Below are 11,771 nucleotides of genomic sequence, written 5' to 3'. Positions count from 1 at the left end.
TTAGTCTTTGGCTGCTTTGAAGGCAGCTCAACAAAAGTTGACAAGATTGCAATATAAAGCAAGTATTATTGAGAAAAGTTTTTGTTAGACAAAGGCAACATTTTAAGTAAGCAGAAAATGTTCTTCACATAAAACAAAGGATGGTAAACAAGTTTTATGCAACTTGATTGTGTGAAAGGCAACAAGTGGTTATAGAAAGTGGAGGGCGTTTCAAGTATTTAATTTACTTAACTTGAAAGCAAATTAAAGACTAAATATTAAAATTGCCTAATTTGTAAATAAGCTGTGATGCTAACAGAACTGTTTGGTATTAACAATGCAACTGAAGAGGACAGAAATAAAGTGAACACAGTTTAAATGACCAATGAAGTGCTGATATCACAGTAAATAAGGAGTAATAAAGCCATTACTTCAGACTTTATAAGAAATGTTTTATTTATTTTTAGCTACGGTTATATGTAGAATCCTGCCATAATTACGAATACATTAATAAATGTCTTGATGTACGTACAGCTAAAAGGAGCTTTATAAATAAATTAGTGGCCCATTACATGGAACAAAATAATACAAAGAAGAGATTTATTTAATAATTGATCAGTTAAGTTGGTATAAATATATGTTCCTATTTAACTACGATGACACTGCTCTGTTTATATATTTTCATGTGCATTTATTATTTTGTTGCATTTAATGGCATTAATTTATTTAATTTATTCAAGCTGCATTTTGAGTCTGTATTGATTTAATGAGCTTTTTTTTTTATTTATGCATTTATTCTTATTCATGGTGGGCTTTGTCCTCCATACCGCTGCTGTAGAGCAGGTAGTAAATGTCCACTTACTGTTCTAGAGTACAAGTTAGCATTAGCACTGCAGCACAGTAGCACTATTTGCTACAGGAAGTTAAAAAAGAAATGTTTTAAAGAGTAACTAACAACAAATCAATATTTCTACATTTATTCTTGATTATGACAGGTTTGGGCCTCCATAATGCTTCTGCAGGACAAGTGAATGTAAATATCCACTTTATGGTTTGCTATCTGGAACAGGAAGTTTCAAAAGAAACATGTTAAAGAGTAATTAACCCCCAAATCCACTTTTTTCTGGTAAACTGCTTCAGTTCGTTCTCAAGGGTGCCATCTTTATGATTTCACACATTTATTCAAAATTTCGGTGTAAATTTGGTTAATTCTGAAATATTTGTCCAAAAACGAGAGAAGAGTTGGAATTGAAAGCATTTATTGATAACGTTTCTTGCTTTGCATGTCTTGTTTTATTTCATTAGTCCATGAAGGGGACTCGGAATAACAGATTTTCCCAGTTTTGACCTTAGTTTTCACTCTAAGCTGTTAACTGTCGCTGCTCTGTTGGTTTCTGACTGGAATATGTTTGTGGTCGCAACACGTGCTGCGCATGCTGAGTTTACACATCTCTAACACATGTGCACACATTATTCACCAATAAAGTGTCTGAGCTCACGCCTGTCTGACCTCTGACCTTGTCTGGCTGATGGTCTAAATTTGTTTCAAGTATTTTGTGTTATCTTCGTCAATGAGTGTCAGTGGATAAATGTGATATGTGACTTGAATCATGCAGAAAGATAATTGTTTGACACCAAAGATAAAACATTCCATTTGAAATAATTTATATTTCCTCATTCTGTGCAGTTTACATACTTTTAATCTGGATTGTTATTGAGTTACTTGGCTCTGCTTCTTTTCCAAACTCTTTATCAGGGAACATGAAAAAGATTTTTAAGGTTGTTTTCGCACCTGATAATCCAGTAGACTCGGTTCATTTGGACCAAAAATTGCAACATTTGATATATTTTCAGCTGGCGTGGTTCTCTTTCTTACTGTGAAACCAACCAAACTGTTTGAAAAACCTGTTCCCCTCCTCGCCTGTGGTGGCGCTGCAACAAGAACCACTGAAGGAAACGACACAGGAAAATACCAGCAAAACTTCCTTGTTCAAGTAATGTTAACAAAAATGGAGTAGCATCAGATTTTAGCGGTTGTAGAATTTCGCTTTTGTCTTTTATAAAAGACCAAGAGTCATTTCTCCCACTAGCGCTAAAGTTACATGGTTTTGTTGGTTGTATTTACCCAGAATGCCGTGCGCTGTAATCCACTTCCTGCCTTTTGAACATTCTCCGATCCACTTAGCATTCTAATATGCATTCGAACTAAAATTAAAATTTTTTGATGGAAAATAGACATATTTTCATCCTCCTCTCTACTTTCACGCTCATTTCAGGTTAAGATTTAACACTTTATTGTCATTGGTCAATATATAACTAGTCAGTAACAAGAATCAAAATCCCTATTTTATTATTGGTATAACCTACAATGAGCCAATGGTTCCCATAACTGGAATCCTAAAAAACCAATAGGACGGTCTTGAGAACATTTCCAAAATTAAAAAAAATTTTTGTTAATACTTTGTTTTTGCCATAATTTAAAAGTAAACATTTTGAAAATGTTTACTTATTCGAATGTTTACTTATTTGAATTAGTAAACATTTACTTATTCAAATAAGTATTGAATAAGTAAACTTCTAAGTAATAAGTAAACATTATAGGTAAATAATGTTTACTTATTCATCTAAGATGGATCTAAGCTTATTATTTCCATTTGAACAGAAGGTTTGAAGGGGGGAAAGGGAAATAAAGTTTTTTATCATTAAGTCTGCTTTATTGGTCTATTTCCTGAGCTCTATTAAAGAGATGAAAAGATATATTGACAATTACAACAAATTAAATGCTTAATGTTTGGATTTACAACCAGTGTCAGATGCAGTTTCCACATTGTTAGTCTCTTCTAGTGGGAAAATGATAGTTTAATTCTTGCTTGTCTCTTTAAAGCGCAGGCTGGTTAATCAACAAATTACTCTTGAAGCTAATTAGAATGAGAAGAACAAACAAACCAGAGTCAAAGAGCAAATCAAAGCCAGACGCTCACTCAGGAAACAGCTTTCCATGCAGAACGTAGGACTTTATTAACAGCTCCATGCATAAAAGAACCAATGCCCACCACAAACCGAGTGCCGTCACACATCAACTGAGTTTCCATCCAGTTGTGGTGGAGTTTGATGGAAAGTTTCACTGCACAGACCCAACATCTGCTCTTTGCAAAACATTTCAGCAAGAATATACTGGGGGTTGTCTTCCAGATGTAGGATAAAGAGGTGCTTTTAAACTGTGTCTCAGATACACATCTGATATAAAAAGAGTGTACATGTCAGCTGAAGTCAGGTTTTTCTGATATAAACAAGGAGGTGATCTATTTGTCTGTCTACTACTTAGCTATCTAGCAATCAGACTATCTATCTACTTAGCTAGCTAGCTAAGGCAATCTCTCTCTCTCTTGCTAGCTAGCTACCAAGATAGTGAGATAGCTAACTATGGTGCAACACAAGACTATGAAATAAATAAAAATAATGTTAAATAACATCAGCTGTAAATATTTTTAACATGCAAATAATGTAGCGTTCAACATACTCATTTTCAAATGCAATAAGTTATTTATTCACCTGTCACTTTTCTACCCTCTAATCAAATTACTCATTTTGTCTTACTGCCTGTAGTAGTAGCTAGAGTAAAACAACAGGCCACAGCAAACTCGATCTCAAAGAATCTGATTCTGAACTTCATTATGTTTATTTAGAAAATACCTTCTGATAATGTGTGACAATAATTCGGGCTAATATGTGTCAGTTGTGTTGCTCCTCTGCTATCAGTCTTTATTCGAGCGCCGATCACATTAAACTCAGAATGACTTTAGCTGATTTTAGAAGAGAAAAACGATTTTTTGTGTGTGAATGAAACCAAAAGATTCAGATTCAGGAAACGCTTCCGCCATTCCCTTGTTGCCATGGTGACGACGTAGCTTGGCTGTTAGACGCTGACTTCGAACGGGGAAAACTTATCAGGCTAAATTAGCTGCTATGTTTGAATTTCTGTTCATTTTCCAGGCAATTTAACTGAGAAGAGACGCGAGTGGCATCAAGAAAAGCTCAGGTTTGGTTCAGCTTAGGTCCCAGTAAAAGAAGCTGTGACATTTTTACAGTAACTCTACCGTTTGTGGATGTTAAACGAAATTAAGTGCTATAGTAGCTTCTGTTTTAGTTAGCTTAAGCTATAAAAGCTACGAAGTTTAGCTCCGAAAGTAACTTTTTTTTTCACCTATTACTTTTTCAAAAAGAAATAATGTCTGCATTGTAATGTGCGGTGTTTCCTGATAGTAGAAATGTTGTTTAAAGACAGAATATTTATGGAATAAATATCAACTTTCTGTTCAATCAAATGTAATATTTTGAAATTAACTTCTACCATGTTCAAGCAGCTTAAAATAACTTGGATTAAGAATTAGAAAAGTAATTACAAACGCAACCATTACTGAATTACAACCATTATTTACAACATCTAGTTTTGTTATTGCCAACCAGTAATTAAAATATGTTTTGTCTAATTCTAGACAAAAGAATTAGACAAAAATAAAATAAAACAAAGAAAACCCACCTAATATGTTAATATTCACAGTTTTTGTCAGTAAACAGTCACAATTTAGACATGACAATGACATATTAAAGGAGTGAAAATGTTCTGTTTACACACAGAGAGAAGTTGTGGATAGATTTGGGTTGAGATTTGCCTCAAATGATCAGAATTGTCTCTGCTAAGATTTTAACCCGACTTTATTATTTGTGTACCAGCAGGATGAAGCAGGTGGAGACGTTCAGAAACAGAAAGGTTTCGGATTCATCGATCCTTTCCAGAAAGGAAATAGCTATGTGAGTCCAGAATAATTAACTGTCAGTGGTTTTCCACCATTAAAGAGAGAAAAAAAAATATAGGAAATAAATTATTTGTAAGTTTAAAATGTCTAAAAGTCCAGGAAGCAAGATTTGGAAAAACAGTTTTTGGTAAAAATAAACATGAGATTTCAGTCATAGTCTGCTTCTAGTTATTTCCAAACGAGATTAATTTTATTGCATCCATAATAAAATCACAAATTATTACATTAATTTATCCTCCATCTTTCTTTTATGTTATTTCTAACTCTTCCAAAGGCAAAATTGGAATATTTAAATGTTTTCTTCACTGTCAAAACCCATTAATAACCAGATATTTTCAAAATGACACATTTAAAAACTGATGTTCCTGCTGCTCCATGTCTGCCATGGTTTAAAAAAAAATAATCAAAATGCAGATTAGATGAAATCCAGGTAAGTTTTGAAGGTTTGGATCAGCTGTAAGAGAAGAAACGTATAAAAACTTTAACAAGCATTTAGACCAGGACCTGATAAATCCTGATCTTCCACTAATCTAAGATCGACGACTAAGATCTATTAGAAAGATGAGAATATTGCTTTAAGAGTTAGAGCGCCCTCTGCTGACAAACAATAGCCACCTACTAATTCAACATTATTTAGCAGTAATTTAAGAGATTTCCACAAATATGTAAGATCAACTCTATATGAAATACAATGTGGTTCAAATTAATCTCAATACGACCTATTAATCTGGGCAAACACATGCAGTTCAGTTCAATACAAATGATTACACAATGCAGAGAAATCCATCATGATAGAATAGCACATAGAGAAAAGATATAGAGCATTAATACAGTTTCTGCATTGATACACTGAGACAGGTGTACTTTCTACAAGAGAGAAAAAGTACCACAGAGTTTAAGACAGAAACAGCTTTGACTGAGACACAGCTTGGCACAGAATAACTGAGGTTTTAGTACTTTCTTTTTACAAAAAGATAATAAAACACGCATTGAGCCAGGTGTACTTTCAATAAGAAAGGAAAATAATTCAGCATTAAAGCTAGCAATATCTTAAACCAGGAAAAAGAGACAGAGAGACACAGAAGCACTGATCTTGTAAAAAAAGAAACAGACAGACACTCTGAGCCAGGTGTACTTTCTATAAGAAAGAAAAGCAGAGATTACACAAAGCTGTAATAGATTCTTTGACAGCCCAACCAAGGAAAAAGACACATCTAGAGAAAGAAGCTCAGAGCCTGGAGAACTTTCCATGGAACAGGAAACGGAGAGACACTGAGCCAGGGCTGGTTTCTATGGGCTAGAAAAGAGCAGCAGAGAAAGAGAGAGAGAGAAAACGGCAACATGAACTGTGATGTTTTAATGATCGGAGCGGAAACAACATCAGAACTGTAGATTTTTTCTGATTCTACGAGGGTTGACGTTTGATACTTTCCTGTTTTTCAGGTTCAGAAACACGCCGAAGCAGTACATGTGTGTGGAGATGCTGCAGGACGGCTACCACAGGTAGCCCTCCCCTCCCTGCCATCACCCTGAGTTATTGATCGCACATCGGCTCGGCTGACTGACCCGTGTCTGAGTTTCAGGTCGTTTTCAGAGCTCTTCATTCTGCTGCGCTCAGACCTGGAGCAGAGGGCCAACGCTCCGCCCAAATCGCCCCGGCTGCAGGAACCCCCGCTGGAGGAGCAGCGCGAGAAACTGGAGACCATCCGGCTGCACCTGAGCCGGGCAGAGAAAGCAGAACGTGACGGTGAGGAGAGGAAGAGAACGTTCATCTGGAGTTAAACATCAAGATTTTCTAGATTTAGTTTTGTTTTTATTAGTTGTGAAAAATCAAATCTGGATCCAGAAGACTATTAGCTGTAAAATCATCCAGCTTTAGTTCAGAGCTGTAATTAACAATTATTTTACTAACTGATTAATTGTTCATTCTGACGATTATTCAGTTAGTCGGATACAAGAAATTGGCAAATTCTGTGTATTTTTTTATTCAACATTTTTATTAGAAATGCATCAAAAGATGCAAAATAACAAAATACATATTTTATTGCCTAAATTCAATAACAAAACATTCCGACAATTATTCATTAGAATATTTGATTAAACAGAAATAGAAATTGGCACATTGTGCAGATTTATTATTTAAGCAATTTTTACACAATGTTAGAAATTCTTCAAAGATGCAAATAAACACATAATTCAGTATCTTTTAAAATAAGGGAATAAATATTTTATTGCTAAATTGCAATAACAAAATATTCTGACGATTAATCGATTAATCAGATACAAGAATTGGGACAATCTGTGGATTTTTCAATTCAATCTTTTTTATATAATATTAGAAATACACAAAATAACCAAATACCAAGATAAATATTTTATAGCCTAAAATACAATAGCAAAGCATTTTGATGATTAATTATCAGAATAATCAATTAATCTGATACAGATTAATTAATTAATAATTACTGCTCTGCCTGTGTTGTTCTTTCAGTTTGTATACTCCAGTTAACAATTAATCGGTTACTAAATTAGTTGATAATTATTTTAATAATCGATTAATCGTTCAGCCTTATTATAGTTTAAGTAATGAAGGTTTTTTTTGTGCAGGTTCCTGGACAGCCGTGTGTGAAGAGCGGCTGCATTTGGGTCGCTACTTCACCGATCCGATGGACATCTGGCTCAGCTTTCACTTCTACCACAGCTGCGCTGACAGAGTGTTCGGCGGCCGGTCCAAAGCCGCCACGGAGGCCAGATTCCACCTGGCTGAGCTGTACCGGCAGCAAGGTAGCCGTCACACAGACGCCGTTTAAGAAGCGCCAAACGTACGCGGTTGTGTCCTGTCCCACAGGGGACCTGGTGGAGGCCAGGGACCAGGCGGAGAGGGCCCTGAAGCAGGCGGAGGACGGAGGCTGGCTGGACCCGGAGGGCCGGCCGCTGAGGCTCTGGGGCTGCAGGGAACTGGGAGAAATCTACAGCCTGCTGGGTGAAGCTTACCTCGCAGCGAAGCAGTACGACACAGCCACGATGCTGCTGCAGCTGGGATCCAAGATGGCTATCGAGGGTGAGTGGGAGGAGAAGATGGAGTTTACACCAATTCACCAACTAGTGCTCATAAAACAAACATTACAGACTAACAAAAAGAGGTGTTGACCTGCAAAATACATAACATGATAAGAAAACGAATAACAGCAACAAAACTAAATTAGAACAAAAAATGAAGTAAACATAAAAATGGATACATTTAGGATAAACACAAAACATAACCAAATGGTGTCACAACAAAAACAATAAGGTTGTTTAAAATATGTGGGTTAGAATATACTTTATTTTCCCTTATCCTGGCAATTATTATCTGATTTGCATTATTTTTCCTTTCTCTAATATTCCTCGATTAACTGAGGGTCACAGTTATTTTGGGCAGAAGGGGAAAAAAAGGGAGAGAAAGAAAATAACTTAAAAAACGTTTTGTGATATTAATATTATTAGGCCGTCCCTGTTTCTCTGTTCTACCCTGGAGTTTAAAAATTTAAAGGTGACCTATTATTATTATTATTATTATTTCTAACCTTGAACAGGTTAGAAAAGTCGTCAGTCTGTTAAAAACATGTTTATTAAATTTTTTCCACAAAATTATTCTTGGATAAAAGATTTCTTTCTGCTCGGTTCTGCCGATTGTGAAATCCTTTCAGAATGAGATGTTTCTGGAAAATCTTTTAGGTTTTTCTGAAAATTTCTACGTTTTTTGGTTGAAATTTACTTATTTGAAACCTAACTTAAGCATTTTTTCATGAGTCTGTATGTGATCCGGTTTGTTTCAGGCGGCGATCAGTCGGTGAAGGCGGAGTCGTTCTTCAGGGAAGGAATGGGCTTACAGAGTTCAGGAGATCACCAAGCAGCCAAGGAGGTATCAAAGCAGGAAATCTTAACTTTAGTTGTAACAGAAACATTAATCAGCTGACAAAAATAAATTCATGAGTGTCTTTTATAAATGACACCCAGCTCTTCAACACCTGCGTAGAACTCTTTGGCTCCCTGCAAGACGTTAAAGGTTTGGTGAAGTCCTACAAAGCCATAGCCAAGTCCTTACAAAGGTACGAACACCGACATCATCACAGATGTTTCTGGTCATGAAAGAATGAAACCTGACTTCTGCTTTCTGGTCAATCATCCAACCAATGGTGGTGGCTGCATCATGCTGAGGGATGAAATGATGAGAAGTTTCAAACGAAAGTCAAATTTTATAGAATAAAACTAAATTTTATTTTGCTAAATTTAGTTTTATTTTTGTGTCAGTATCTCAGCTTTACCTCCAAAATATTTTTATTTGATTTTCTCTTTGTTTGTTTAGGAAAAAACATACACTGACATTTGTTTTGGTTTTCTTCATATGTTATTAAAATATTTTGTAGATACCGCCACTGTTATTTTTGTCTAGTTTCTAGTGCAAATATCTTAGTTCACTTTAAATAAGACAAAACTAACTTACAAGTAACTTTTCAGCAAGATATAGGAGCTTGTTTTAGTCAGTAAGTTCTTAACATTGAATAAAAGTTAATAGTTCCACTGGCACTTTATTTCACTTATCACATGGGAAAAATGTCTTGTTATAAGTGGAAAAAACACCAAGGGGAACAAATGCTCTCTGTTATTACTAAGGAATTATTGACTTGGCCCTGATTGGCCCCAATTGGTTCTGGTTAGATCTAGTTGGCTTTATTAGACTCTGATTGGCCCTGGTTGGCCCTGATTGGCTGTGATTGGCTTTGGTTGGTCTTGGCTGGTTTTGTTTGGCTCTGGTTTGCTGCGTCTTGCAGTCATAGCCAATCAGAAACTTGAAAAAGCTAGTGAATAGTTTTTATCGTCACTTTTATTGTTATTACAATTGTTGCACAAAATATCATGATTAAACTTTACGTCCATATCGCCCCCTGCTGGTGGAGCTGCAGTAGGTCTGGAGAAAAGTTGCTTGGTAGTTAGTTTTATCTTATTTCAAGTTAAAACTAAGATATTTGCACTAGAAACTAGACCAAAAATATTTTTGTAAAATTTTATATTTTTGCAGTATATGAAATTTGTTCACATTCTGCCTTAGGTTTTAATAAAATAACTCACAGGAAAAATTAAAAGAAAAACTTAACGGTCAGAAGTTTGATGATATATGAAAATTAAATAACAAAAAGTATCAATATCAGTACTTGTATTACTGATACTGGCAAAAAATCTAATAAAATAATCAGCTTTGCCAGGAAAAAAGCTACAACAGTTCATCAAAGTGTTGGTCTAAGGGTTTTTATCTTTCCAACAGCGAAGGAAACATCGAGGAGTGCATTGAGACGCTGGAGAAGTCAGCTGATCTGTGCCAAAGCAGCGACCTGCAGGAGAGGCTGGCGGACATCAGCCTGACTCTGGGCTGCATCTACAGCGACGTGGTACCAATCTGAGACACGTTAAGCTGATTATTATTTTACGTCCTGTCAGTTTAGAAATGATTTCATCTGCCTCTTTCTGCAGAATCGGCCTCTGAAATCGTGTGAATACTTCCTGCAGAGCTACAAAGCTGCCTGCACCGCCAGAGAGGTGCTTCTGCAGCACAAAGCACAGGTGCGTCTTTTTAAAGTCATATCTGGCAACATCTGTTCGGTACCAGGAAACCGTAGCTGTGTTTCCATAACAAATGTGCGTAAAACTATTTTACAATAATGTTGGCAAAACACAATATTGCTGTGTTTGCATTAAAAAAAGAAATGTGATTGTTTTAGTTGTATTTACCCAGAATACAATGCATTGTAGTCCTCTTCCTGCTTCTCCAGTCCGCTTGGCATTCACATATACTTTTGTTTTGCTCCAGAATTCACTTCAACCGAACGGAGACGTTGGTTTGTAGATTAACCAGAGTTCGCTGTTTTGGTCCGATCGCACGTTCACACTTCCCCAAACGAACCAAACTTTCTAGACAAAAGAACCAGAGTTTGATTAAAGCAGGCTAAACCGGACCGGTGGGAATTCACCCTCATACTTTTTGGATACAGTTCAAAGATCATTTATTTTAAAACTAAACAACAGCAGTGTGAGTGTAGGTCCCTGAGGAACACCAAAACTACAAGGAAGGGCAGAGGATATCTCACAATTTGCCTGTTTTTTGTCACCTCTTTCAGGTGAAGCTGGGTTATACATGCGCACACTCTCTCATCAAGACACACATCTCTGAGATGAAGACGCCCTCACTGTCCTCTGTGAACCAGCTGGTGGACTGGAAGGAAACCAGAGGACACCAGAACTTCTGCTGAGGGTTTAGAAATTAACATTCAGCAGCTGGTTGTTGAGAGGAAGGAGAAAAACAAACAAAAACATACATTATTACTTGTCTTTACATATTGCCAACCACTTATCTTGTTCAAGAAATAATAAATTAACAGAATGGCAAGATTTCACATCTGAAAATAATTTAAACCTCTTTCATTTAACAGCAAATTCAAACCTCCTCTGTTTCTATTGAGGCTAATGAGAGTTAAATTACCTGCAGTTATGAAGATGATGTGATCTAACCAGTATGCAGCCTATTTATATTGATTCAGTTTATCTTTATCAAAGTGTGTGGAAAACTTTTGGCTTTCAGTTTCAACTCTATGAACATGTGCCAGGTGTCAATGGACCAACAAGATAAATGTTTAAACTGCAATGTTTTTGGTCATAATGTTTTGTTTGATGCGTATAATATAGTTTTTTTTTTTTATTGTTTTTGCCTTTTGTTTCTTTTTCTTACAAAACATTGTTAAAATGTAAATTCTGTTTTAAAAAATTTAATATTTTGTAAGTTTTATTTTAAATGCAGCAGCAATTTATTTGTTGCAGTACTTTCCAATTATTTTTAATTAGTTTATTTTCATTTTATTAATGTTTTCATTCAAATATTACCCCTGTAAACTATTAATAGAATTAGTAAAAATAATTTTAATTCAATTTTACTTTATTTTA

The 11,771-nt window shown here is 35.6% G+C and overlaps 1 protein-coding gene and 1 long non-coding RNA gene across 3 annotated transcripts; one reads left to right on the top strand and one right to left on the bottom strand.

Annotated features, from left to right (window-relative positions):
- The first annotated feature begins 3,034 nt into the window (after nt 1-3,034).
- On the top strand, nt 3,035-11,528 carry ttc29 (tetratricopeptide repeat domain 29). Of its 2 annotated transcripts, none has more exons than XM_014473467.2 (11): nt 3,035-4,018; nt 4,717-4,791; nt 6,240-6,299; nt 6,380-6,543; nt 7,404-7,580; nt 7,645-7,857; nt 8,615-8,700; nt 8,796-8,887; nt 10,102-10,225; nt 10,308-10,397; nt 10,952-11,528. In XM_014473467.2, exons 2-11 carry the CDS (start codon nt 4,718-4,720, stop codon nt 11,081-11,083), a joined length of 1,212 nt encoding a protein of 403 aa, XP_014328953.1. In that variant the 5' UTR covers nt 3,035-4,018; nt 4,717; the 3' UTR covers nt 11,084-11,528. The 2 variants fall into 2 exon arrangements, with proteins under 2 accessions (XP_014328953.1, XP_023202759.1); XM_023346991.1 differs by having other exon boundaries at nt 4,714-4,791.
- LOC111611223 lies at nt 6,441-11,035 on the bottom strand. The gene is made up of 4 exons (XR_002753944.1): nt 10,943-11,035; nt 10,566-10,745; nt 7,791-7,848; nt 6,441-6,512 (listed from the first exon to the last, which is right to left on the bottom strand). It is a non-coding gene; the product is annotated as an uncharacterized LOC111611223 (long non-coding RNA).
- Nucleotides 11,529-11,771: the final 243 nt, after the last annotated feature.

Source organism: Xiphophorus maculatus, chromosome 14 (assembly GCF_002775205.1).
Source record: "Xiphophorus maculatus strain JP 163 A chromosome 14, X_maculatus-5.0-male, whole genome shotgun sequence".
NCBI classification, from domain to species: Eukaryota; Metazoa; Chordata; class Actinopteri; order Cyprinodontiformes; family Poeciliidae; genus Xiphophorus; species Xiphophorus maculatus.
Note: the sequence above shows the minus strand (reverse complement) of the source record. Positions and strands in the feature narration are given on the sequence as shown.

Coding starts and splice junctions, on each gene's coding strand:
- ttc29 (XM_014473467.2), top strand. CDS start 4,718: ATGAAGCAGGTGGAGACGTTCAGAAACAGAAAGGTTTCGGATTCATCG. Junction 6,300..6,379: donor CTGCAGGACGGCTACCACAG/GTAGCCCTCCCC, acceptor TCTGAGTTTCAG/GTCGTTTTCAGAGCTCTTCA. Junction 7,581..7,644: donor TGAGCTGTACCGGCAGCAAG/GTAGCCGTCACA, acceptor CCTGTCCCACAG/GGGACCTGGTGGAGGCCAGG.